Source organism: Nothobranchius furzeri, chromosome 8 (genome assembly GCF_043380555.1).
Source record: "Nothobranchius furzeri strain GRZ-AD chromosome 8, NfurGRZ-RIMD1, whole genome shotgun sequence".
Taxonomy (NCBI): domain Eukaryota; kingdom Metazoa; phylum Chordata; class Actinopteri; order Cyprinodontiformes; family Nothobranchiidae; genus Nothobranchius; species Nothobranchius furzeri.
The window spans coordinates 55,586,030-55,611,059 of NC_091748.1; the positions used below are offsets into that span (position 1 = coordinate 55,586,030).

General features: G+C 40.9%; 2 protein-coding genes across 2 annotated transcripts in view; both read right to left on the bottom strand.

Annotated features, from left to right (window-relative positions):
* Positions 1–7,771: 7,771 nt before the first annotated feature.
* On the bottom strand, positions 7,772–10,012 carry LOC107393184 (C2 calcium-dependent domain-containing protein 4C). The gene is made up of 2 exons (XM_015971391.3): positions 9,885–10,012; positions 7,772–9,217 (listed from the first exon to the last, which is right to left on the bottom strand). Exon 2 carries the CDS (start codon positions 9,168–9,170, stop codon positions 7,911–7,913), a length of 1,260 nt encoding a protein of 419 aa, XP_015826877.1. The 5' UTR covers positions 9,171–9,217; positions 9,885–10,012; the 3' UTR covers positions 7,772–7,910.
* Positions 10,013–19,239: 9,227 nt separating this feature from the next.
* cdc34a (cell division cycle 34 homolog (S. cerevisiae) a) overlaps positions 19,240–25,030 on the bottom strand; it is a 39,498-nt gene continuing 33,707 nt past the window's right edge. Inside the window, exons 4-5 of the mRNA XM_015971390.3 lie at positions 19,792–19,926; positions 19,240–19,674 (exon numbers count right to left, since the gene is read on the bottom strand). Of these exons, the coding sequence (XP_015826876.1) occupies positions 19,452–19,674; positions 19,792–19,926 (358 nt within the window). The 3' untranslated portion in view covers positions 19,240–19,451. The remainder of the gene's footprint in view (positions 19,675–19,791; positions 19,927–25,030) is intronic.

A 25,030-nucleotide genomic window follows, 5' to 3' on the forward strand; every position in this document is an offset into this window, starting at 1 on the left:
CACGTGCAGTCTCTGCCTCCTCCTCCGCCTCCTCCTTCTCCTCTGCCTTGCCGCCGGGTGGCGGCCTTGGGGGAGGGGGGGGGGGGGGGGTACTGTCACGGTCTGTGCTGAGTTAACCTCTGTTTGGAGATGAGTCTATCTGTCTGCAGGTGGGCGTGCCCCGGAGAGCAGCTGCTGCTAATCTCCTCATCAGCATCAGGGGACTTAAGGAGCAGCGTGACAACTCACCGGTGCCGGATGATTACTCAGTATTGGGTAGTATCTAACCTGTGCTCTGCCTGTTTCAGTCTTGTTTGCCTCTGGAGTTTCCTGCAACCCTGTTACTCACCTGCTTGTCCTCCAGCTCCCTCAGGTACCTCTCGTCTACTAAACTACTCTACCTCTCATGGAAGAGACTCCCCGGATCAGCCCTGCTGCCAGCCACGCCGCTCGCCCCGACCGCCCGCTCTCCAATGCCCACCTGCCAACCCGGACACCTTTGAACTCCTGTGCTCAGCTCCCAGCCATCATCATCATCTCAAAGACACCTCACTCAGCCAGATCTGACTCACCCTCCTCTCCAGCTCCAAGACCTTCAGGAAACCATAAGCCCCCCCTCTCTTCAGAATTTAGGCACTCAGTTGGTCCCTGAAATGGCACGGAAAGGGTCCTTTCGGGCCACCCTGGTGAAATGGGGACACCCACATGGCACGAAGGTCTGGTAAAATTACCTGGATGTTCTGGTGGCCTTTCCAAAAGTAATGTGATGTCTCACCTTACATCCCATTCCTGATCCATTAGTTGGTCCACCCTTTGCAGATACAACTTTTCTTTCCACAAGGTTTATGAGCATGTTTATGGGAATTTCTGACCGTTTTCCCAAAAGCACATGCATGAGGTCTGGCATTGGCTATAAAGTCTACATTAATGGACCAGAGGGAAATAAATAAAAGCAAATTTAATGTGGAGAATAAAAAGTTGCAAAATAGATTCCCAAAAGCAGAAATATTACAGTAACAGAAGCTTTTATGTTTCGTTTGTTTCTCCCTGAGGTTAAAGGAAATCTGACCATTACCAATAAATTAGCAATTACTTATGTCTGTGTTTGATGTTGATTATTGGGAGTAGAAAGGATAAGAAAAGGATAGGAGACCTGGAGACTCCTATGGAAATGGAGTTTCAGAGGGAAAGGGTTATCCTTTAAAAAAGCAACTGTTAAAATAAGGCTGGGAAGGATGATAGGCGGGAAGGGGGGGTCAAGGTGATGGAGAGGTTCCCACAAAAATAATGAGAATTCCATTAAAGTAATGAAGAAATGTATTAAAAGCATTTTCAGCATTTTCATCCTGCATGAATAATGTGCAAATGATGTTTCGGAAAGGTGGAATGAAGAAAAGAAAGACTTTCCCTGTTCTTTAGGACAACTATTGAGCAGTTTTCTGTTTAACTATTGTTGGTCACTCAGAAATATAATCCTAATAAACTGTAACCATCAGATAATGAATTGATGATAACAACAAACATCAACAGTGACTCCATTTAGTTTTATTAAAAGAAATTCACACCCATTAACACGGTAACTAGAGAACAGCATCATCACAGTATCAAAGAGAATCAGGTTAGAAACACAGGAACAACAGCTGCACTTGGAAACCAGCTTCCATGGTTTTTTATTTTCTTTTGGAAAGAAAAGAATTAAGAGTCAAGTATGGGATCGGCACATTTCTTCTGTCCGAACAGACCTGTTAATACAGAAGAAAACCAGCATTTATACAGTTTATTTTAGATTAAAACAAAGTCACTGTTCATGCAAAACACACACACACAGTAAAATCTGTCTGCCCTCTTTTACATAATGTTGGGCTGAGTGTTGGTTTGTTAGCAAAATTAAGAAAACACGTCTAACATGAATTTGCAGGAGAGACGGCCAAATTAAACACATATTTACTTTGTTTTAATTAGTAGAAGGATTCTCAGCTGCTGTTTAAATGCTAGCAGACCCGTGATGCACTGACTCGCTCCACAAAAGTCTCTACCTCCGAGGAGTCAGACCAAGTATCGGCTCAAAATTTTCATATCGATGCTTAACTACTAATTTTCTTTTCTGCACAGTAACTGCTCACCTTTAACTTTGTCTCTTTTCTGATTCTGAAAGTGAAATCACTTTGGTGTGTACGTTGGTGTGTTTTAATTGCGCTGACACGTTATTTTAATGCCCGTGCTATACAAATAAAGCTGCCTTACCTTATCTAAAGTTGCATATGTGTTTTAACGTTAGTTGTGTCTAGTTAAGGGGATTTTGTTCCAATTAGAAGTTTGTATCTGTGTGAATAATCACTATCTTGCCTGCCGCAGATAGCCTCCTGAATGGCTTCTGTTCAGAGAATAGAGCTAACTCTAAGCTAATGGCTAGTCTAAACATCTAAACGTTTTAACAAAGTTTCACAGAGGTTCCGGACATTTTTTATCTTTCATCAGATTTTGAATTACACAACTATGTACATGCATCAATGTAATCAGCAGCTGCCAAGTACATGTGTCAATTCCACCAGGAATTTATTTTCATTTCTGACTAAATAAGCATGTCATGCAAAACGGACAGCATTGCAAGTGTTTATATAAACTATTCCAAAGAAATGCTGTTGAGATGTTGGAAACTGCAGCTGTTTTAATACTGCAGCAATCGTTTTTGGTCTTGGCAGCGTTATAACAAGGTGTGAGCTCATCAGTAGGCCACCTACAACGGGTAAGACATGCATTATTTATAGCTTTTATACAGTTATACTTTTATACTCTGCTCAGACACTTTCTCTCTTCTCTTCAGTGTCTTTAAGACTAATTCCTACACAGTGCTACTAAAAGCCTGACAAAGCTACAAAATGAGGACACACTCATTTAACACCTCCCTCGTAGGTTAGGGGAAGTATTGTATTATAATGAGTATGTGTGACTGTAGCAAAGATCAATCCACAAAAGCACAACAAGAGTCCACTCAGGTTCAGCACAAGTGAAATTATTTAGCCATGCTTGTAGAAATCTAAGACAGGATTTAGTAATAACAGCAGAGGAGATCATCTTTGACTTAAAAAATGCATCAAACCTAAGTGTAGTTGCACACACACACACACACACAGATATGCATTTAGGTGTTTCGTCGTTTTTACGCCATCACAGCAATTACTGTATGTTGAATATATAGAGCACAGGAATGACGTAGCAGAAGCTCAGGAGCTCATTTCGCGTTTACCGAGCACTTACGGCCAGAGACATTTCTTCTACTCCCTCAGCAGAAAACAGCCAAAAATGAGACACAATAGAAAAACTGCCGTTCACGTTCGAGCACACACTAATGTTTTCTTTGTTGTTAGTATTTTCTGTCATCTTGTTTGACATTTCCTCTTTGTCCCACCGGGATTCATCAACTCTAAAATTGAAGTGTTGCTCCTCTTCACTTCCAACTCGCTGGTGCATAATTAGCATTTCTCTGGAAAATGCTGAAGCTATCATGTACAGTTTACAGACAAATACAGTAGAAACCCAACACGTGTCAACAATCAGTTCAAAAGCTGCTTACAAAGTGCTTTGTGTCGTACACAAAAATTTACCTTTAGATAAAAGCATGCTGACCAGGACACACACACACCCAGAGTAAGGCTTTGGGGTTTCATAAACACTTTGAGCATGTCATGCAGACACCAGTTGATGCTGTGCAGCTGGCCCTCACAGTGACAACATCGCTCTAATATCCTCATATTTAAAAAATAATAACTAACATGCACATAATGGTGCGTCTACTTGTGATGCCGAGGCACTACGGCTAAAGCCTGGTTGCATACATAGATGATCTTATTACGTGTGCTGACGTGTTACATTTAAAAGGTGTATTGTTGTTTTGCTTTGTTTTGTGTTCCTATTCGGTCCTAATTCTGTCATTTCTAAAGGTAAAAGGATAGTGACTGAAAGATTATTCAGATGATTCTAGAATGGTTGCCATGTAAGAATTAAATGAGCTATCGCCATCAGGTTTGGAGGAATGGTGCATCTTTTTGAAAAAAGTTTCTCAATATTTCTTCTGCTTGTCCAACCCAGGTTGGCTGTTGCATGCCAGTTTCCTCAGGACATTAAAAAAGCTCATAAATCCAATAATAAATGTAATTTACAGATAAAGGGTCCTAATTTTAGGGGTGTTTTTGTTTTGATGTTTGTTGTTTTTCTTTGTGCACCAGCACTTCTTTTCTCTTTTTATTGAAACTCTTTAGAAAAGTAGAAAAATACAATTTAGTGACAAATCTTGACTACAGTGGGGCAGATGTGTAATATAGCACGCCTGCACAATCACATTCTAATTAGTTAAGATGCTCCTTCGTCTGACAGTGTTCCATTTCTGACAAAACTGACCTTGTTGTGTGTACTCAAGTATATACGTCCGTTCTCTTGTTATCTTTAGACATTATTACTTCCATCCGTCTCCTTGGTAGTTTTCATGGTAAACTTAATGTAAAAGTAAGATGATCACTATTTCTGCCACACAAGGTTTCATTTGAGGAAATTTCCAAAAAGTCCATATTCCCTCTAAGGATCACTGTAACTGTGAGTCCACACCAACATCACTACGTTTTGTCATTCACGAACTCTGACATCATGTCAAATCTTATCCAGTAACAAGAGAAACTTTAAAAGTTCAAATCCACAAGAACAAAAACACATTTTACATTTCTGCAGATGTACTTCAAGATCACCAAAATGACTGAGTGCTGCAAATAAAATGTGTTCCACTACTTTACTTGTATTGAATTACTTTGTTGATATTTCTTCCATTTTCTGATCATTCCAGAGGAAAATATTTAAGTTTATAGCGATTCATTTGCAATGAAACTTTTAAAAGTGTTTTTCAACACAGGGGTGACAGTTTTTGTACTGATTTAAAATTAACACAACTAGATTTAGTGGAACCAGTTGACCAAACGTGGTTTCATAAATTCAACATTTCCTTTTTAGAGTGTATTTTGTGATGTGTCACCAGCATTATCCCACTCTTGTCTTTATTTATTTGTTAGACCTAATTAGATTTCTGACCTTACAGAGATACAAAGAAAATTATGTAAGTATAAATAGCTGACTTAATTTATGCTTTAAAGCAGAAATCCAGAGCTTTTGCTCTTTATGATTCATTATGCTGCCTCACTCCACTTAGGATTGACTGATTAGTGTTTGTTGTTAGCCTCAAGGGCAACCTGCTTGAACTTGAGACTGTTATCCACACCCTCATCTCCTCACGCTTAGACTACTGTAACTCTCTTATCACGTGTCTGAGCAGAACCTCCCTGAACCGTCTACAGGTGGTTCAGAATGCCTGTGCTCGGCTTCTGACCAAGTCCTCCAAACACACCCACATCACCCCGCTTCTCCTCCAGCTTCACTGGCTGCCAGTCAACTTCAGGGTTCATTTCAAGATCCTGGTTCTGGTCTATAGGGCCTTACATGGACAAGCACCATCTTACATTGGTGATCTTCTCAGTCCCTACACCCCCAGCAGGTCCCTGAGGTCCAGTGATCAAAGCCTACTGGTTGTGCACCAGGCTAAAGACCAAAGGTGACAGATCATTTGCTGCTGTGGCCCCTAGACTCTGGAACTCTCTCCCCCTGAGCCTGAGATCAGTGGACTCAGTGGTCTCCTTTAAAAAGCAGCTGAAAACTCACTTGTTCAGGCTGGCTTTTGTATGACCTTCTTCACCACTCTCTCTTTATTCTGCTCTCCCCACCTATTTCACCTTCCTCAGGATCCACTGGTTTCCCTCTTTCCTATTCGCTCTCTCTCTTTCTTTACATTTTTTAATCACAATTGTCTATTTTTTGCTCATTGTAAATATATTTTTAACCAATTTCTAAATAATTTTTCATATTTTTGCATTTTTTGTTTTTGTGAAGCGCCTCATGATTTTTATCTTGAGAGGCACTATAGAAATGATATTTTCTTCTTCTTTCTTCTTCTTCATTATCACTTGTAAGTCTCTTTGGACAAAAAGTGTCTGCTTAATGCATAAACATAAACATAAACATACTCAGAGGGCACCATCTCGAGGCACAAAAAATATGTTTCACCTTAAACCCCTCTGTCTAATTCTGTGATTACGGCTGAAAGACGCCGCCTACCTCTAGCTGGTCAACAGAGGTAAAACCCTTTGTTTTACAATTATCACTTAATGCTTTTTATTCATATATATTTTAGAGGTGGGACTCGATTAAAAAAATCTAATTAATCAGAGGTTTTGTAATTAATTAAACGTGATTAATCACATTTTAATCGTTTAAGACAATTTGTCCTCGAGCAATGTTTAATAATAAAAATAATGTTAGTGAGGTTCAGGTGGCATACCCACACTTTAATGAATATATTTCTGTAGCCACAAGGTCTATTTGAGTATTTTAGTAACCATAAATGTAACTATTGTGGGCTTTCTTGAGATGCATAAATATTAGTATATGTGTTATTGACGTGAAGTGTAAATGGACATGAAACATTGAAAATGTTGTGTACTGAACTGAACACTAGGTGGCAGCAGAGCACTACTAACATATATAGAGGTGTAGTGTAGAGTTCCGGGGAAGTCCTGCTGACGTTACAAGATTAATGTTGTGTGTATGCTTGTCCCTCCTGCTGTAATAAAGTCCAAATGGATAAAGTTACTGCCTGCCTGCCTGCCTGCTTTCTACCAGCTAGAAAATATAACAGTAAAAAAGTAGATTTTTTTCTTGCTTTCTTTCTTTTCTTCATGAAAAGCAATTTGTCTTGATTCTTTTAATTGGCGTTTGAATTGTGTTTGGAGCAGGTATAAAAGGTTTATATGGCCTTGTAGCCCAGGCTCTGTGGTTTCTCGAGGTGCAGCTTGATGATATTTATTAATACACAGGGCATACATTTTGATGCTGAACTTTTTCAGCCACTGGTGGCGGACACTTGAGCCTGAGTGGGAATTTTTAACACGTTATTTGTTTCTAATGAATTAATCGAAATTAACGCATTGAATTTCCACTCTTAATGTTGATATTTGTAAAGAAGCACCTAACAATGAGAAATGTTGCCAACTTTGAATCAACTATGAAGTAAGTCCTTCAAAGCTCGGCTTGCTCTTTGATTGAAATCATAAGGTGTCTAGCGCCATTGGCTAATGACATATGTCCTACATTATACCACACTACAGGGTAAGAGTATCACATTTACGGATTCCTAAAAAATAATACATAATTTCTGAAATAAGGAAAACTCAGGATTTCTGCTTTAAGCTAAAAATTGCAACCAAACATTAGTTTTGCAGCATCTAAGCTGTATGATCTTTTGATACCTGCAAGATTAATCATGATCATGTCAGCAGTAGACTTCTGTCTCACTTACTTAATCATATTGTAATTCGATTTTTGATGTGCATGTAAATGTGGACACTCTTTCTGTTCCTTGCTCTCCTCTGTAGATCAAAGGATCATTTGCACATCAGGATGTCGAGCCACTTCAAAGCTCGCACTCATTCACAAAAGCATCTCTGCGTCCGGCAGATGGTGGAGCTGATGCAGAATCCTGTGCTGCTGCGGATTTCTGCCACATTACAATAATAAAAAACACACAATGCCAAGGTGAGCACGCTAGACACAGGCTGATGCACAGGTGCCGTCCAACCTTTCAGCTCAAGAAGCGTGGTCAAGAGGAAAAGCTTTTTATGTGTTGCGGCAGGGCTCAGCTCAGTTTGATGATGGTAAACATTGACCACCATAAATTAGGTCAGGAGGGTCTGTTATTTTGTTGCTCACAAATCCAAGATTAAAGCTGTAATCACAAGTTTGGGTTTTTGGAATGAACAACGATGGAGGATAAACCAGCGTAAACATTAGGTTTTATTCCGAATCCATGGGGTTCGCCTCCTTTCAGCTCCCTGGTTTTAGAGTCCTGAAAGCAGTTTGGTCAGTGGCACCTCCCTCTCCCCCAGCAGCATGTCCCTTTTGAGGCTGGTACCTTTGTTCACCACTTTGAACTTGACGGAAAGATTCTTCACTTGAATCGAGCTTATGGAGTCAAAGAAGAAGTCCTCGTTGAAAACCGGGTTTCGGCTATTCTTGATGATGTTGCTCCTCTGCTTCTGCAGCTTGCCGGGATTCAGGTAGACGGACACACAGCAGTTGATGCTCTTGATGTCGCAGCTCTTGTCGTAAAGACTCTCCGCTGCCAGAACACGGATGAGCAGGCGGGACGTGCTGGAGTCGTAGTTGGCGCTGATCCTCACCGTCCCACCTTTGTGCAGGTTGACGGTGTGCTCTCTTTGGAGGCCAGGATCAGATGATCCCGCACCGCCTTGCAGAGAGGGAACGTGAAGCCGTCTCTGTATGTTAGGGCTCGGCTCAGCTGAGCTGCACTCGTCGGTGGACAGGGAACTATGGCGAGCAAACGTCCGCTTAGCCTTGACGACTTTGGCCTGGGTCTCGTGGGTGAAGATCTTGAGCAGGGATGCAGAGCGGGAAAGAAGTGGAGAGCTGAAGGGAGAGGACTCAGCGGAGGAGCAGGTGTCACTTTCTCCACCGCTGAAGTAGCGATAAGGGTTCATGTGGGAGGTGTTGTAGTCAGCTGGGTTCAGATGGTTTCCGGTGTCGCTGCTTTTTCCTGGGGTCTTCCTCTGAGTGTTTGGAGAAGTGATGGGACTGGTGAGCTCGCAGTGGAACAGCGACTCCTTACGCCGAGTGTGGGGGCTCTCCTTTAGGGTTGCAAAGCCATATGAAGTCTGAGTCTTGGGAACATAAGGGAGGGACATTGCTGTTTGCGACTGTGGGTCTGCGTTGGTGTCTCCAGCCACGACATCATCAGCACTCTCTATCTGAATGATGTGGCGGTTCGCTGCTTTCAGCAAGTTCTTAGTGTCTCCTGCCAGCTTAGCCACCAGGCGAGGACTTCTGGGGCTGCTGATCTTCCTGCCGCTGCCCAGAGTTTGCTCAGAAGTGGATGGCTGTAAACAGTCTTTGGTTTTTGTGTTTGAGATCTCTGGCTCCACGGGGCAGCTGACCAGCTTCGGTGGGATAAAGAAATCAGGAATTTTGTCTGGGGTCAGCACATTGCTGTAGGCTGGGGTGACAACTTTCTTGTCTCCACCATCTCCTTGTCTCAGCAAACTGGTGTCCACCGAGCCACGGATCTTATCCAGAACCCACATGGTCCCTCGGGACAGTGGGATTCAGGATCAGGCTGATTCAGGAGCGTCTGCAATTAACAACATGGATTGGTAGAGGATCAGAGGAGAGTCACTCCAGAGGGATGAAAGTGTTACTTGATTGTGGCGGTGCTGAAATGCAGCCTGCGTGTAACTTTAAGAGGAAGCAGGTTTTACGGTTAAGATAAACTGAATCTAAATTTCAAAAAATGTTTTCTGTAATTGAAGAAAAATTTGTATTATTTATTATTACAGCATAACAAAGAATATGTAGTTAGAATTTAACTTAATCTAAATGTAGTCTGGAAAAGAACTATTATTGTTTGAAGGCTTCCGACGTGAAGTTCATAACATAGCTTCAGCCTCTATGCCCTCATAATGCAAGAAAACAACAGTTACTATAAACCTCATAGAGCTTTCCATTTCAGTCTGAGTGACTAGTATTGCCGTTTTATCGATATGATGTAATTTCTTGAAATTAACCAATCAAAATTCGACTAATACGAATTACAATAATTTAGAAATTAATTAATCATTTCTTTAATTTGTTCAGGAAAACATTTTGAAGCAGAAAAGTTATAAAACTCAACAGGTGCGAGACGCATTTCTCCTTTTGTGCGTCCTGATCTGCTTCCAGAAGCTCCAAAACAGAAACCCGCTCTAATGTCTATTTTCTTTCATGCTCTATGAACAAAAAGTCATAAATAATCTACTTACAGAGTTAACGGGAAGCCGCTTCTCTGCTTTTAGCGCTCCTTTGCGTCTGCTCCTTCAGTAACAGGTGTCAGATGCGGCTGTGCGCTCCGCGGCGCGGCTGCTCTGCACCTCCAGACGGTCTCCGATCCCGAGCTCCTGTCGTGCGTTTTAACCACGGCACGGAGCTGCATCTGACCAATAAGATCAACTTCTGCCACTCCGCGTTTCCCAGCGGAACCAGTTAAAACTCGCCTGTTGCGTCTGAAAGTTGCAGATGTGGAACTAATCTTGTTTTACGCACGAAGATATGGCCACGCTCCGTGGTTTATAAAGAATTAAATTGTCTTTAAATTATTATTAGTTTACACTTAAAGTTTTCTTAAATGCAGCGTAATCTCCTAAAGGAGCAAAAACCTACGAGCTTCATGTTTGTTTGTTTATTTGTGCCAGTAAACCTTTTCAAACCATTAAAGAATTAAACAAACGTTTACTCAGATCTGTCTTTGTTGGCCTTTCCCTCTTTGTATTCCTGCTCTTTTGTGTTTTTTTCCTTCTTTTCTCTCTTTTGTGTTTTTCTTTGGGTTTAAATCAGCTGATTGGTTTCCCTGGAAACTTCGCTATGGCAACAAATACATTTGTCTAAAATTGGACGGCCCCGTGTCTTCATTGATCCGCTGGACAAAAAAAAGTACTTTATTTGTCCAGATTGCCTGGTTTTGAACTTATAAGTGCCTTGAAAGCTGTGGCTCAGCAGAGGCTGTGTCTGAACTGCATTTAACAAGGTTCTTAAAAATAGACAGACTTCAGCTTCTGATGCATCCATGAGAATGAACTAAAATATCCTGTGACTGGGCTTGAAATATGTGCAATGCTGTTGATAAAAATGGGTGTTGGGTATTTATTAGCTGCTATATTTAACCCTAATTTAAATGTCATCCTTTTTTCAGCCTAATAATAAACATCTGTGGAGCTTTTCATGCTGCCACTTGTGAATGAATGAACTCAGACCTTCATAACCCCACCCAATCAGACGCACATGGGGGGGGGGGGTAACAACAGGTGCCTCTTGAGCTGATCTGGACATGATGTTACAGGCTTTTAAGAGTTATTTTCAGTTATTTGAGCAATAAACTACTCTCTGAGATAACCTGTGGGTCGCTGAGGCACATTTACATCTTTACCTGACTTCTTCACCAAGTTCTGAGAACCCAGTGAATACTTGAGTAGGCAAGTTAATTATCATTATTATTTTATTTCTGATACGTTTGGTTTTACATAAAAGATGTTACGCAATAAAAGTATCCTTTTATAAAGACATAAGCTGTCATGTGAGAACAGAAAAACACAAAAAGGAATACATTGAAACATGTATTAAAGGGGATATTTCATGACTTTTAATAGGTCTATTGTCGATACAAAACTTGTTCTTGAAGTTATTTGCATTAAATAATTCTCACATGAAGCAAATTCAGCAGTTTTGCTCTTGACAGTTTCAGTACCTTCCAGAATGAGTTGTTTCAGAACTCTGTCACTTTCAGAAAACAAGCTGGAGCTGGCCACGCCCACCCATCTCTCACTCAGGCTGCTATAAGCTGTGAAGCTCTGGTACCCGGGAGGGGCTCAGAGTTGAGCCACTGCTCTATTTTGGATGAGAGAGCTGGTTTTATTCTACTCTCCTCTGTTGTGATTTGTGTTTTTCAAGTTTTCCTTATTTTAAAGATAAAAAAGGTTGATTGTAATGTTTAAAACAATTACTAAGATCAAAAATGTGTCTTTTGCATGACTCTCTCTTGACTCAGTGCAGAACTGTAGGCTCACACTGTCAACAGCTTCCTTTTAGAAAATAATGAGATCGATGGCTGAGCTTTGGAGACTCGTCAGAGGAAAAGGTTAATGTGTCTGTTCTGCTCTCATTACAGGAGCCGGCCTCTCTACAACTCTGTCAGCCTGAAAACGAAGAGGAACACGTCAGCTCCTACGGACCCCGGTGGACAGGAAAAGTGCATTCCTTCTGCACCGAACACAGATCTGACAGTGTGTTCTTGTTCTCACAAGCAGAGAGATTAAAGTCACAGAAGGCAAGAAGGTGTTGGAACACAATAATCACTTGAAGGTTAAGAGTCAGAATGTGTCGAACATTATCCCTGCCAATGATCGACTGGCTTCCTGGACGGACAGGAAGGAGAAGAAAGAAGGATGTGCTCGGAAACAAAAGCACAGCAGGAGGTCTGGTATACTTCCAGGTTTTATTGGATGCATTGTGCGCATGAGCGTGTGTGTGTGTGTGTGTGTGTGTCTGTCTGTCTGTCCGTGTGTGTGTGTGTACTTATACGTTTAATGACCCAATACACCTGAAAATGAGTAAAAAGAGAACCCTGTCATTTCAGAGGAAGCATTTCTGCCACATTCTCTCTTTTTGTTGTCATCCATCTTTCCTTCCTGCCTGCCGACCTGCTTCCCACCTTCACAGCTTCTGTTGCCTTGGAGACGTCTCATAGACTGACATATGGATTACCCCCACCCCAATAGCATACATTTCTTCATCTCTCCAGTCTTTTGCACCCACTCCATCTTGCTCAGTCTCCATCTCTCTGTGGCTCGCAGAAAGCTCCGACTCCAGTCACTTCAGGCCTGCAGATTTGTGCCAATCTGCCAGTTGGAGGACAGGGTACATAGTAGCACATGTGACTCATGGTCACAGCGTTAAAGCTGCACACAAGTCCTGGAGGTTTTAAACATCCTGCAGATGGGGGTGTACATGCAGCAGCTGGGGGAGTGTTTTTCATTCAGACAAAAAAACAGCGACACACACAAAAAAAAAACAGCAAAGTATGAACGAAACCACAGAGGGAGGAAGCAATTCACAAAATGCCATCACCATTTGAGTGTCTTGCATTCTCTGCTTGGCTGGACTGGCATTTGGAACGGACACACGCAGGGCAAAAGGTCAGACCTGTTGTTACAGGAAGCAACATTGATGGACTCTGTTGCAAATATGGTCTCTTTTTGTTAGGAGGGGACTGGAGACATGACTTAGGAGAGAGTTGGTAAAAGGACAAGGGAGGAAAAAACAATAACTAAACAAAGGACACTGCTGCATGTATTTATAGCTTTCCCAAAGCCACAAAATAGGATGTATTGATCTTTAAAAACGATCTCCTGGCATTTCACACTCGAGTCATTTTCTTTTCCCGGTGGTTGGTTAACCATACCAGTTAGTTTAAACTGAAAGGGGAAAATATAAAATTTTGGCCCAAATAACATTTATATATAATTTTATTTAAGCAGCAATTTGTATCACTTATATTTTTCTCTAATTCTTCGTTTTTCTGGGAAGGATGAGATTTTAAAAAGCAAACACCTTGAGGCTTTTGATCGAAGCCACAAAAAGGGTGAGCTAATAACATTAAACCACTTAATAATGATTTTTTAATTATAATGCATGTGTAGTTTAATAATTTTGTTAAATGAAAACAAATAAAGTCGTTTAGTTTAAGCATCCCTTGTCTCATTTTATGATTTCTGAGATGATCAAGACTTGCAGACATAAGCTGTTGCTGCCCCCTAGAGGTGTAAAGCACAAACTAAACTCCAGGAACCATCTATTTATTTTTTATTAAATCTCACCAGACCTCTGATTATGAACACACCCCAAAAACTGTAAAACTACCAAACTATAAAAGTCAATTATATATAACATAAAAAGCCAACAACCCCTTTCAGAAGTATCTGAACGGGCAGTGAACAGCATATTTTATTTGATACAAAAAATAACTGTTTTAATCTATTAACCCTCTCAGGCTCAAAATAAGTTTTGATAAAAGGACAAACAACTAAATCCTTCAGGGGTACTTCTGAGTTTAAAAATGCTCATGAAATACGTATGTGGAGTAACCAGGTAGGTAGGTTTTAACTGTTGCAAATCTGCAACGCCTGCCTCCAGAGGGTTAAAGGTAAAGAAACACAGCTGGTTTGTGTAGTCTGTCACAGAAAAATAGACATTTTTCCTTTAGTATTTTGCATCTAAAAGTAGAAACGTGGCATAATCTTTTCAAACTCACAATTGATGTCAAATTAGAAGATGCACCTGTTACAGAGTTAATAATATTGTACCCACAAATGTAAGATTTATTTTACTTAACACACCTTTCTGCCCTTGGAAAAGAAAATAGGGCAAGCTTTAGTTAGGTGGTTTGCAGGAGCAGATTTAGCAGTGAAGTGTTCTGGGGCGTCGCCCAAATGAATGATGAATCTTTTTAGCATGTACAAAAAAATTGGTGGACAACTTTTGTGTTAAAAAACCATAGCACAATATCGTGTAAACACATATATCAGTGTTTGTGAAAACCTTTGAGCCACAAATTGGTAGACATAAGAGTTTCTCACGCGGGACATGATTGAACCATGTAGGACAATGTCTTTGTGGGCTTTAGATTTGTATCTATTTAGCAGTGGGTGTTACTTTACATATTATACATATTTTATTGTGACAACTGTCTGTAGAAATAATTGGAAAAAAGAATTTGATTTTCTACAAAATGCAACCTATTTTTAATAGGTTTATTCAGTCACTCTGCTCAGAAAAATAAACCAACAGGAATTGATCAGAACATTATTAATCATTGTATAATTATTAGGAATCATGGACGTAATTTTCACTTTAGAAGTGGGGGGGACGGGGAGGTGGGGGGAATCTTTACAGTATGCTCTAATGGGAAACAGGCTTCAACACAAACGGTTGTTTTCTGCTTGGTCCTAGAGTTCAACCAGTGTCAGTTTTATATAGCATAATATTGTTTTTGGATGGTAAAAAGTGCAGGGGTCCAAACTTGACTTTGTCCCCCCCAAAAAAATTACGTCCATGTTAGGAATTATTAAGGAACACCAGGAACATCAGAAAACAAATGATAATATTTCTAAATATTGTAATAATCCACAAGGGGATATTGTGTGTTGTTGTAGCATAATGTTACTGTCACTTTAAAGGTGTGGAACACTCGTTTAATCGATACGTTTGTAGTGGTCTCTAGTAGGAATGAATGCCTTGTAAATTGTACTCTGTGGGGAAAAAAGCCCTGGTGCACCAGTTTCAGGTAGTAGAAGTGATCCACATGAGAGATAAGCTTCAAACGTTGGAGTCTTATTTCCTGATATTTAGAAATCTTGCTTCTGATTGGATTACAGAAACATGACTCTACCACCAACGCAGTGTTGCTTTGCAACGTTGATATTTTATCTCCACAAATAACACAAGCCTGAAAGAGTTATAGGTAGATAATTATAAAACATTAAAATACTGCCTACATTTATTTCAAAGGCTTTGAAATTATTCAAAACAAACTAGTTTCAAAATATGTAAATGTATAACAAGCCTTTTACTTTTAAAATTGTGTATATATTGGTTAAAATAAATATGTAAATGAGTCACTACCTGCTAGCCACCAAATCTGCAACTACTAAGCAACTAACCAACCATAGTTAACTGCTTTGGATCTAAAAAATATTCCAGACAACAGCCTGATGGCTACAATTAATGGACTTACATTTAAACTGGAAAGTTGCCCTTGAAGTAGCTGCCGGCTTCTGATCCGCCATCCATTTGAAAATGCCACGCTGCATTCTAGGAAATTGTTGACCAAGTACAGGCTACAAGACTCCGCTCGTGTATCATTGGTCAGCTAGCTAAACGGCTAAAAAATGAAGAACACACGCCTCGGTAAAACATGAACACTAAACACGCCTTGGCGGTTCCTGATGTATCACCTAGGCAACCGGGGCAGGACCACGATATCAAGGCGAGGTTTCTTAATATTGAGAAACACCCACTATGATTCTGAACCATGAGTTGAAACCATTTTTGTTTTTCTTTGTTTCATGCTTCATAACATTTGTGTTTATATCAGTCTTCTCACATGTGCAGTGTGTCGTACTGCATGTTACTTCCAAGCTTCTTTTTTTTTTTACTTTCAAATGGAAAATTCTGGTTTAGGGCTTTTCAGAAAACATCCAAGGCTTGAGCACAAGTTGCCACCCCCTAACCCCGCTTGAAAACATTTAATCCCACAGTAACAGATGTTTTAACAGGTAATGATTAATGAATGATGGTTAAATTGGACCTAAGACTTTCTCTAATTTATTTTAGGTTAAATTTGAAGCACAAAATAAAATAAATGACTGATGAGGAAATGTGTTTAAAAGGAAGTTAAACTCTGTTAAATAAATAAAATCGACCATAATTTTACATGTGAAATAAAGATTTAAAGAGCAAGTCAACCCCTACCAGAGTCTAACTCCACTCCCGCTTCATGTTTGAAAAATGCAACACATGCTGTTGCCTGGCAGACCGAGAGGGCGGAGCCGCTAACAAATACACACACACTCAGGCTCACGACAGCATTGTGACATCATAATGTACCAGTTTACATCATAGCATACTTCTTAGCCAATAGCGGTGGCAGATTTAAATTAAAATACAGTGCAGTTTTTACCTGACAACGGCACAACACTGCCAGTTTTAGGCAGAATATTTAAATTTTAACTAAGATGCACTGAAGTGCCAAATTATTGACGACACGTGTCTGCAGCACGATTAGACACTTGTTTATTTAGTTTATCAGCAAAAAAAAGTTTATTTGGGGGTCACATGCTCTTTAATATTTAATAGGTAAACATTTTCTCTTCTGTCTGCGTGTTTTTAGAATTATTTTGTTTTGAAATATATTTTTGTAAATCTCAAAAAATCTCAGTTATTCAAAAAATTGTCATTTTTTTGTCTAAGTAATTTGAATAACAACACAGCATCTAATAAAGAACTTTATTTCAGAATTTAAATAGATTTACAAACCATGAGAAAAAAGAAAATATAAACAAGAAAAAAATAAGAAACATCAAGTGATCGTCAAAATATCCACATGTGCATATCAAGGTAGAGATTGTAAACAGTCTTTTGAAGCCAAAAAATGAGTCCCCCATCCCACCCCTGCTAGAGAAGAACTGGTTGGTTGGTTTGTTGGTAGTTTTTTTATTTTCCTGAGGTTTTAGTTGTTTCTTAACTGCTGGGTTTTATCGCAATCACAGTTCAGAGAACTTGGGGAAAAAGTGGAAAGACGAGAAAACATTTGACAAAAGTAACACCCCTCCCTTTAAAAAAAACACGAGCATCATTCATAGATCATGAAACTGGGTTACCAACAGTTCATCGTGAAATATTCATGACCAGGGGCATTGTGTGAGTTTGGGGAACATTTCTGTTCTCACAAGATGGTGTATTTAAATGTACAATTACGTATTCTCTCATGAATAACACGAGTTCTTAATCTTCACACAAAAATTAAAATTTTCCAGCTTGCATCATAATTTAGAAAACAAGTCAAAACTGGAAAAAACAGGAAAAGTCACACACCCCCGGCTCATTCAGGTTCCGATCCCTAATCTTGGACATAATCCCAACCCCTACAGCAGACCTAAAACCACAAACACATATCAGCATGCTCGTGAAGAACTACATAAGTCTGGTCATGCTCAGAGACCAGCCTTGAACTTCTTCACTTTCTCTCCACGTTTTTCTGCTCAAACATGAGAAAACAGACATGGCCACAGTAACATTGTGAACACTGCTAGCTGTTGGTAAAGTGTTTAAGCGTGCAGCAGAGCACTCCTGGCCGAGAGTAGAAGTCCTCTGGTGGTGCACAGGAGACAGAAAACCAACCCCCTCCCCCCAGTCAGCCTACATATTCAGCAGGTCGTTTTCCATTCCCCTGATCTCCTCTGAGGTAACAAGATTCAGGTGAGTCAAGATGGCTCCGATCCAGTCTAGTCATTCAAAGACAGAAATAAAAAAATAGTGCACACAATGACCAGCAGGGGACGCGCTCTGACGGTTTGGGAGCTGTGCTACTCAGTACAGGACTGAAACTGCAGACCAAAACAAAAATGGATCCAGCTGCACACGTCCATCTCCATCACTCCAAAGCCTTCACAGACCAATCTGGAGTTAGAGTAGACTATCAAAAGGCTACTGCTGCATTTGAAGCGCTGCATAGGATTTTTTAAATACAGTACTCAGGATTTTTTGGGCAGCAGCAGCAGACTCAGGTAGCCATTTTTCTTCAACATATCCAGGCAGCTGAAAGCACGTGCTTTTACTCTGAAAGGATGTGGGGCAGTGGGAGGATGTATGATCTACATTTGACTCTGCAGATCAGCTGTTAGATCTTAACTTTCTCACTCACACCACCAGACAAATCTGACAGATGCTTCTATAAATAATTTTGTACATCACACTCTGCCACTCTTCAGGGTTGAGCTGGTGGTCAGTCGCTTGAATCTGGAACATTATGGTTTAAACAAGGCACAAGAAAGTGTGAGTGGGCTTTTTGGGGGAACGATAACTTCCCCCATTTGGAGCAGCATAAGCTTTGTGATGATAGAAGGGTCAGAGGTGAAGTGTGGCAGGACCTGACTCAGCCTGCTAGCAGATCAAGATATCAAACACAAGCTATCCAAGAGCAAATAACCTTCTTTTGCTAATGCTGCTGGATTTAGATTCAGGGATGCACCAATACCACCCAACCGAGCATGCGTGCTCACACTTGAGTAATACTGAGTACTATAGATGCCACTGATCTAAGTCACAGTTTGGTACAAACAGAGTGAGTTCCTGTGTTCTTGACTATAATGGTCTGAATATCAACTCCTAGTGTAAAAATACTGAATAAATAAAATGTGAAACACTCGCTACAAACTCTCAACCACAAGTCCTACTAGTGTGAGAAAATTACCTTGTGATAAACCAAATTAATGCACCTGACTGACACAGTGCATTATCTAATATAACTGCTTGCTGCCGATCAACTCAGAAGCTTTTTCCACACGGCAGATTAGAAACAATCAGATATTATTTTAAAGCAGCCGTTTATGTCGTTAGATGGAGAGCTTCACTTCTTTTGATGCTGTTAGCAAAATGTGGCTAAATAAAATGGGCTACCACTATGAGAGCGGTGATCAGCTTGTTTACTTTAACTCTTTTTTTTCACCAGTTTGCTGGAAACTCTGCACAGTAGCTGCTGTTGGTATTGGTGCATCTTACTTAAAGTGATCATCCTCCATCTGCTGATGGCGCTTCATCAGTGGGCAAATTTATACCAAAGAGAAATTTGGCTAAAACCATAACATCAACATCTGTGGAACAATCGAGTCATAAAGCCAGAAAGCTTTTTTTTGGAAATTCCAAACAGATGCCGATGAAAACGAAGATGGAAAAGTTACTTCTTTACATTTTACTGCTGTTTGTGTTCGTTTTGTGTGTAACCGCTACTAAAACAAAAAATTTTTAAAAAATCTTAATAAAATGTAAAAAATAATAAATCAAAGAACAACTCTGCAGCTTTGTTTTCTTCACAGGATCAGGCTTTAGTGTGCAGAATGTGACTGCACTTAACAGAAGTGGATGGTGGGGCTCTCAGTAACGACTCCAGAGGAAGAAGAGGGTGGAAGAGGCTTCCATAATGAAAGAGGGGGGTGCATGTGTGTGTGGGTGAGAACAGGAAGTGGTCAGTGATGGGGGAGGAGGAGGACGCCATGACACGGTCAGGAATCCTCTGTGCCAGAATCATCCTCGTCATAGCAACAGTCCTCATCGTCATCATCGTCATCTTCATCCAGCTCTTCGTCATCATAGTAGTCATCATATAAAAGGTTGGAGCCGTCATCTGTGGGTGGGACTTGGGTGCGGACGCAGTATTCGTCCAATGTGATGGGAACCTTCACGCCGTCCCGCTCTGCGTCAGCTTTGGTAGCCATTACCTGTTTTCTTTCAGGTGGAGATAAAAGTGTTTCAGAGTCACAATAATGCAGAATAAACCTTTTCAACTCTTAAGTGTAGCGTGCGTGCGTGCGTGTGTGTGTTTGTGTTTGTCACACTCAGTACCTTATGATCTCAATGTATTCTCTGTCCTTGCCTTTGCTCTCCCTCCACCTGCGGTACATGACTGACGCGTCCACATTGGCAGGAGAAAATGTGTTTGGTTCGTTCAGCAGTGAGATGACACTGAGCAGGATGGTCCTAAGAGATGTGCAGCGACAGGATGGGAAAGTCAGAGAAATTCAAATACAGAAAAAGATTTACACCAGCGTGGGAACTGAGGTAGAGAAACAAAGATGGAAACCAGATGAGACAAGAGACTAAGAGAACAGGACAAAGACTGGTACAGAAATGGCTACAAAGACCTGGGGCCTCTTTTATAGAGCTTGCTTACCAAGCCTCCACAATGCGGCTCAAAAATTGAGCCCAACCCGGAAGTACCAAAAATTGCAGTTCCACCCTCATCCGCTGGGGACTAGAGTCAGAAGCGAGCAAATCCTCATTGACTCCCATGTTAAAAATACCAATTTCACAGCAGAAATAAACATGTTTACAGCCTGGTACCAAAACATGTTTTTGGTTTAAATTATCTAGTTTATACTCATGACAACTCTGAGGGGGGTGAATTTTTCTCTCACTCTTCTGTTTAAGTGTATTAAAAGCCTAAAATTCTGTATAATTAATGAGCATCAGACCCACGTGACCACAGAGCTAGCTCTGTGGAAAGGCCTCAGTAGAGCCTCGGCCTGGCTTGGAAACTGCTCCGGCATTTTCAGTCTTTGTGTTTGTGTATTCTTTTTTGGATATTTTTTGTGCAATTGTTGGACAAAATGACTTGCTGTGGCATTAATTGCACTAATAGAGCGTCCAAGGAGTTTCCACTTCATTTTTCGGTAAGTAAAATTATATTTATGTATTTTAGGTCACTGCCGAGCTGAGCTTGGATTTTAACATGTACTGTTTAACCATGAAATTTAAATGTAATAGGGTAAACCAAGTGCATTTAACATAATGCTGCACTTTAGAAAATGGGTTGAAATATAACATGTTGGTGGAGCTAGGTTCTGACTATCTATCGGCTTGTGGAGCTCTCGGGAGACCGATGTTCTCCACCCGTTCTCGCCTCCCCGCAGTTTGATGCATCTCTGTCTGATCGCGGCTTCCGTCTGCTGCACGGGCTGCTGCGTGGGCTGCCGGCTTGTGGTTCTCCCCTCCCCGCAGCTCGGCGCATCTCTGTCTGATTGCAGCTTCTGTCTGCTGCGCGGGCTGCCGGCTTTCAGCAGCTTTCGGGAGACCTCTGTGTTCCACCCGGTTTTACCCAGCGGTCAGCCCGGCGTATCTCTGACTCAGAAGCTCTGGTGTTGTGCACAGTTAACTCCGGTTGTAGCTAGGTTACTACCTCCATTAGCTTAGATCCCACCTCCGCGTTAGCTTGTAGGTAGTTCGACCGGGTGTCGTCAGTTGATCCCAGCCTTACAGCCCCACCCTCAGCTCCACCTCTCTTCCCTTTTGTGGAATTGTCTGGGCTTGACGGAACCTGTGACACGGTCAAAATGGCGGTGGTGGCCACCTCCCATTTTAGCCCAAAAACTTATTAATGGAGTCTATGGAAACCCATTGTCCAATATTTATATGTCGATGTTGCTAACGCACAAAGCGGGGTCGAAAAACTGCGTAAGCAACTTTCCACGCAAACTTTGGGATTTATGAACGAAAACTTGGCGGAAAAATGTGCGCAACTTTAAGTTGTCTAAGGACCTGGCTTACGCACATTTTGGACATGGAGAGCACCTGCAGTGCTGCTGCTGAGAAGGATAAAATTATGAAATCCTGCAGTATTATCACTTGTACCGCTTAGTTTTCAAACAGAACAAGACCCCCCACACTCGCGCACACATGCACGCGCACATGCACACACACAGCCTGAAGCGCAGAATACGGAATGCAGAATATCAGCAGGGGGACAGATTGAGACACAATGTCATGCGTCTGTGACAGTGTGTGTCCTGTCACTGTGACCCGATTGATCGTGCACCCTGGCTACTTGGACAGGGGAGATCTCCGTTTGGCTGACTGGTTAGTGTGCATGACTTTCACCCAGAAGTCTGGGAATTGAATCCAGATTGGACCCTTTTTTTTATATCACCACAGATGTCTCTGAAGGACTCAGCATTGACGGCTTCAGCAACGCTGTGCCACTCCATGGGATTTCTCTTATTTGTTTAGCAAAAGCACTTCCTTTCATTTCTCCACCTCACCCACAAGTACCTGAATTTCTGCTTCTGTGAAATTGTGCTTCCTTAATCTGCCTTGATCTACGGTCGACATGTCATTGGCGGAGCGCTGCAACAGCCGGCTTATGTATATGCATGAGGTCCACAAGGCACTTTGCATTGACTATTTATGACAGTAAGTGGGCGTGGTGAGGGCGGGATGTGACTAAAATGCAGCTGAGAAACATTCTCGTTAGTCTTTGATTTATGAAGCAGAGATCGCATGCAGCTGTGCGTACTCCACGTTTGATGGATCACAAACCTACTTGGCGTAAGTACTTTTTTTTGGCTGAGCTTAAGTACGGTTTTAGTAAAGATTCTACACAATGTTTGATAAATGAGACCCCTGGACAAAGACAGGGGTAATCCAAGCAGCTTGTTGACTCTGTAAACATCAGTTTACATCACCATCAACATTTGATTTTAGCTTCAAAAGCTTCTGGTTAACCAGATAGAGATCCGTCAGCATTGCCACACGTTAAATTATTATCATTATTATTATTATACTTTATTCCAGACACAAGTCCATAGGAAATAAAACAAACATCTTAATGAGAATAAAGGAATAAACACAGCCCTTGTTGATACCTTATAAATCAAACTATCACACCAGTGTCTCCTTAGTCCAGAAGTAAATCTAAGACAGGTTTTACTAGGATTTACTATGGCCACAGTTATAGCTCTTAGTTTTGTCCAGGTGACACATTAAAGTATGCAACAATTATCTTAATAGTGCCTCAAATCTAGGAACTTTGTTATCCACAAATACTTGATTGGCACTGTGCCACCTAGCAACACCCAATGTACACCTGACTGCATCGTTATCGGCTATCTTGAGTCTTTGCAGATGCTTTCTAGAAGCCAGACCATAGCTGAACAGTATACAGAGGTGCAATGTAAGATATAAATAACGAGCGCTTCAAAGAGTCGGAGAGCATTGCAAACAGCCTTATTAATGTGTTAGCCTGAGAATAAACAGTGCAACGTTGACGATAGAGATCCTCATCATCAGACCAATTGTTGGTTGAAACGTGCCCGAGGTAGTTTACCTCCTCACACTCTGCAAGAGCACTTCCTGACAGATAGAAGGTGGGAAAAGTTAATTTCTTGTCCCCAGCACTTCTTTATATGGCTTATCTTAGCATTGTACTGCATGTCATATTCCAAACCATAACAACAGCATATCTTTAGTAAATGCTGCATCCTTGCATTATACGAGCAGAGCAGCACCAAATCGCTCGCATACATAAGAGGATTTATAATCATGCTGCCCACAAGACAGTTTTTGCACTATTCAACTGAGCTGATAAGTCATCCATATATACATTAAATAAAATCGATGAAAGTATTCCTCCTTGTCAACTATGAAAATAAATCTCTGAACTAAGCAGAAAAGACGGGACGGCTGGTGTGTTCAGTAAAAATCTGAAGTGAAGGATTATTTATACATGGTGTTTGGATGAGTGCTGCTTGGGTGGAGGTTGATTTACTGTGTTTAACCTCCAAACTGCTCACTCCATCTATCTTCTTTAGGAGGAGCCAGAATGTGGAACTGTTTGCGCGATAATCAGCTCCAGGCTGCAGCAGGCTGTGTGTGTGTGTGTACACACATCTACATAGCAGAGTGTGTGTTTGAGCTTTTAGGATGAAAGGTGAAGCTTCAGATGGACTACACATGACATTACATAAGAGTTCAATATGTAAAAAGAAGAACCCGTCATGAAGGAAAGGGATTTAGTGGTAAACAACTGAACAAAGTGGCCCAAAGCAGCTAAGAAAGATGGAAATGTGAGAATGTTTGTTCCGCAGGAGTAAAGCATGCAAGTTGAACCACGATTATTTTTGAATGATGTTAATTTTTTTGCATGTCAAACCAGAAAACTGCAAATTAATAAGAACAAAAACAAACAAATAATTAGAAAGAAAAGCTGAATCAACCCAGAGCTTTACATGTGGCTAATGGAGATCTTTACTGTAACGTTAAACACGTTTGCCACCAAAATATAAAAACATATGTGCTCAATGTCCACTTCAGGATAATTCTGTGTAAACATAGATAAACATAAATAAACTCGGATGTTTTACAGACAAGGTTCTACCAAAGGCTGATGATGTTTGTAGTTCCCATAAAAGCTCAAAGCGTTTAGATACACACTATTGAGGGAAGATCTATTTACATACATGTATATACATGTGGACATACATGTGTAGTAGGTAGAGCTGAAACAACTAATCGATTTAATCGATTATTAAAATAGTTAACAACTTTTTTAGTCATCGATTAGTTGTTTAATAATCACATTTTACCGCATAAAGTCTATTTTTACCACAATCTGACATCGGTTACAATGTTAAATTTGCCGCCAGTGTGTGGCAGTAATGAGCCACTGATCTACCAGTGGAGACGTAGAAGAGGAAACGAGCCAATAAGTGCCCTCGGTTTACATGACGTATCATGTTACTGATGCTCATCTTGCTGTGAGAGATGGCGGAACAAGAAGAAATACGGAAGAAAAATAGAAGCGACAATACTGAAGAGAAACCCTGGAAAAAAACCTCACGAGTATGGGAGCACTTCACTCTAGATGAAAAGACGGGTGACCTGGAAAATATGCAAAAACCATCTAGCATGGCACGGAAGCACGACGTCCCTAAGTGAACATTTGAGACGAAAATGTGGGGGCAAATGCAGCAGAGGAAACGCCAGCCCAGTAAGTAACAGAAAATAAACAAGCTAAATATAGTGGTCCATCACTACACGCAGATCAAATTTGGGACTTAGTGTTTTAGCTGAGTTTGTTATAGTGGATGTTAAACATGTTTTTTTGCCGCGTCAGTCTACGGTGTTCTACTTCTGATTGACTAAATGCAATCGTGAATCTCCTCCGTGTTGTGAATCATGCGCTTGCCAAATTTAGTACGTCTGTTTATAAGAATGTTCTCGTTAAGAGAAAAACGGCACAAACCCATAACTATGTTCCTCATTCAAGAAAGGACAACTCCACGGAGAAAAATATACAGACGAGCTGTGT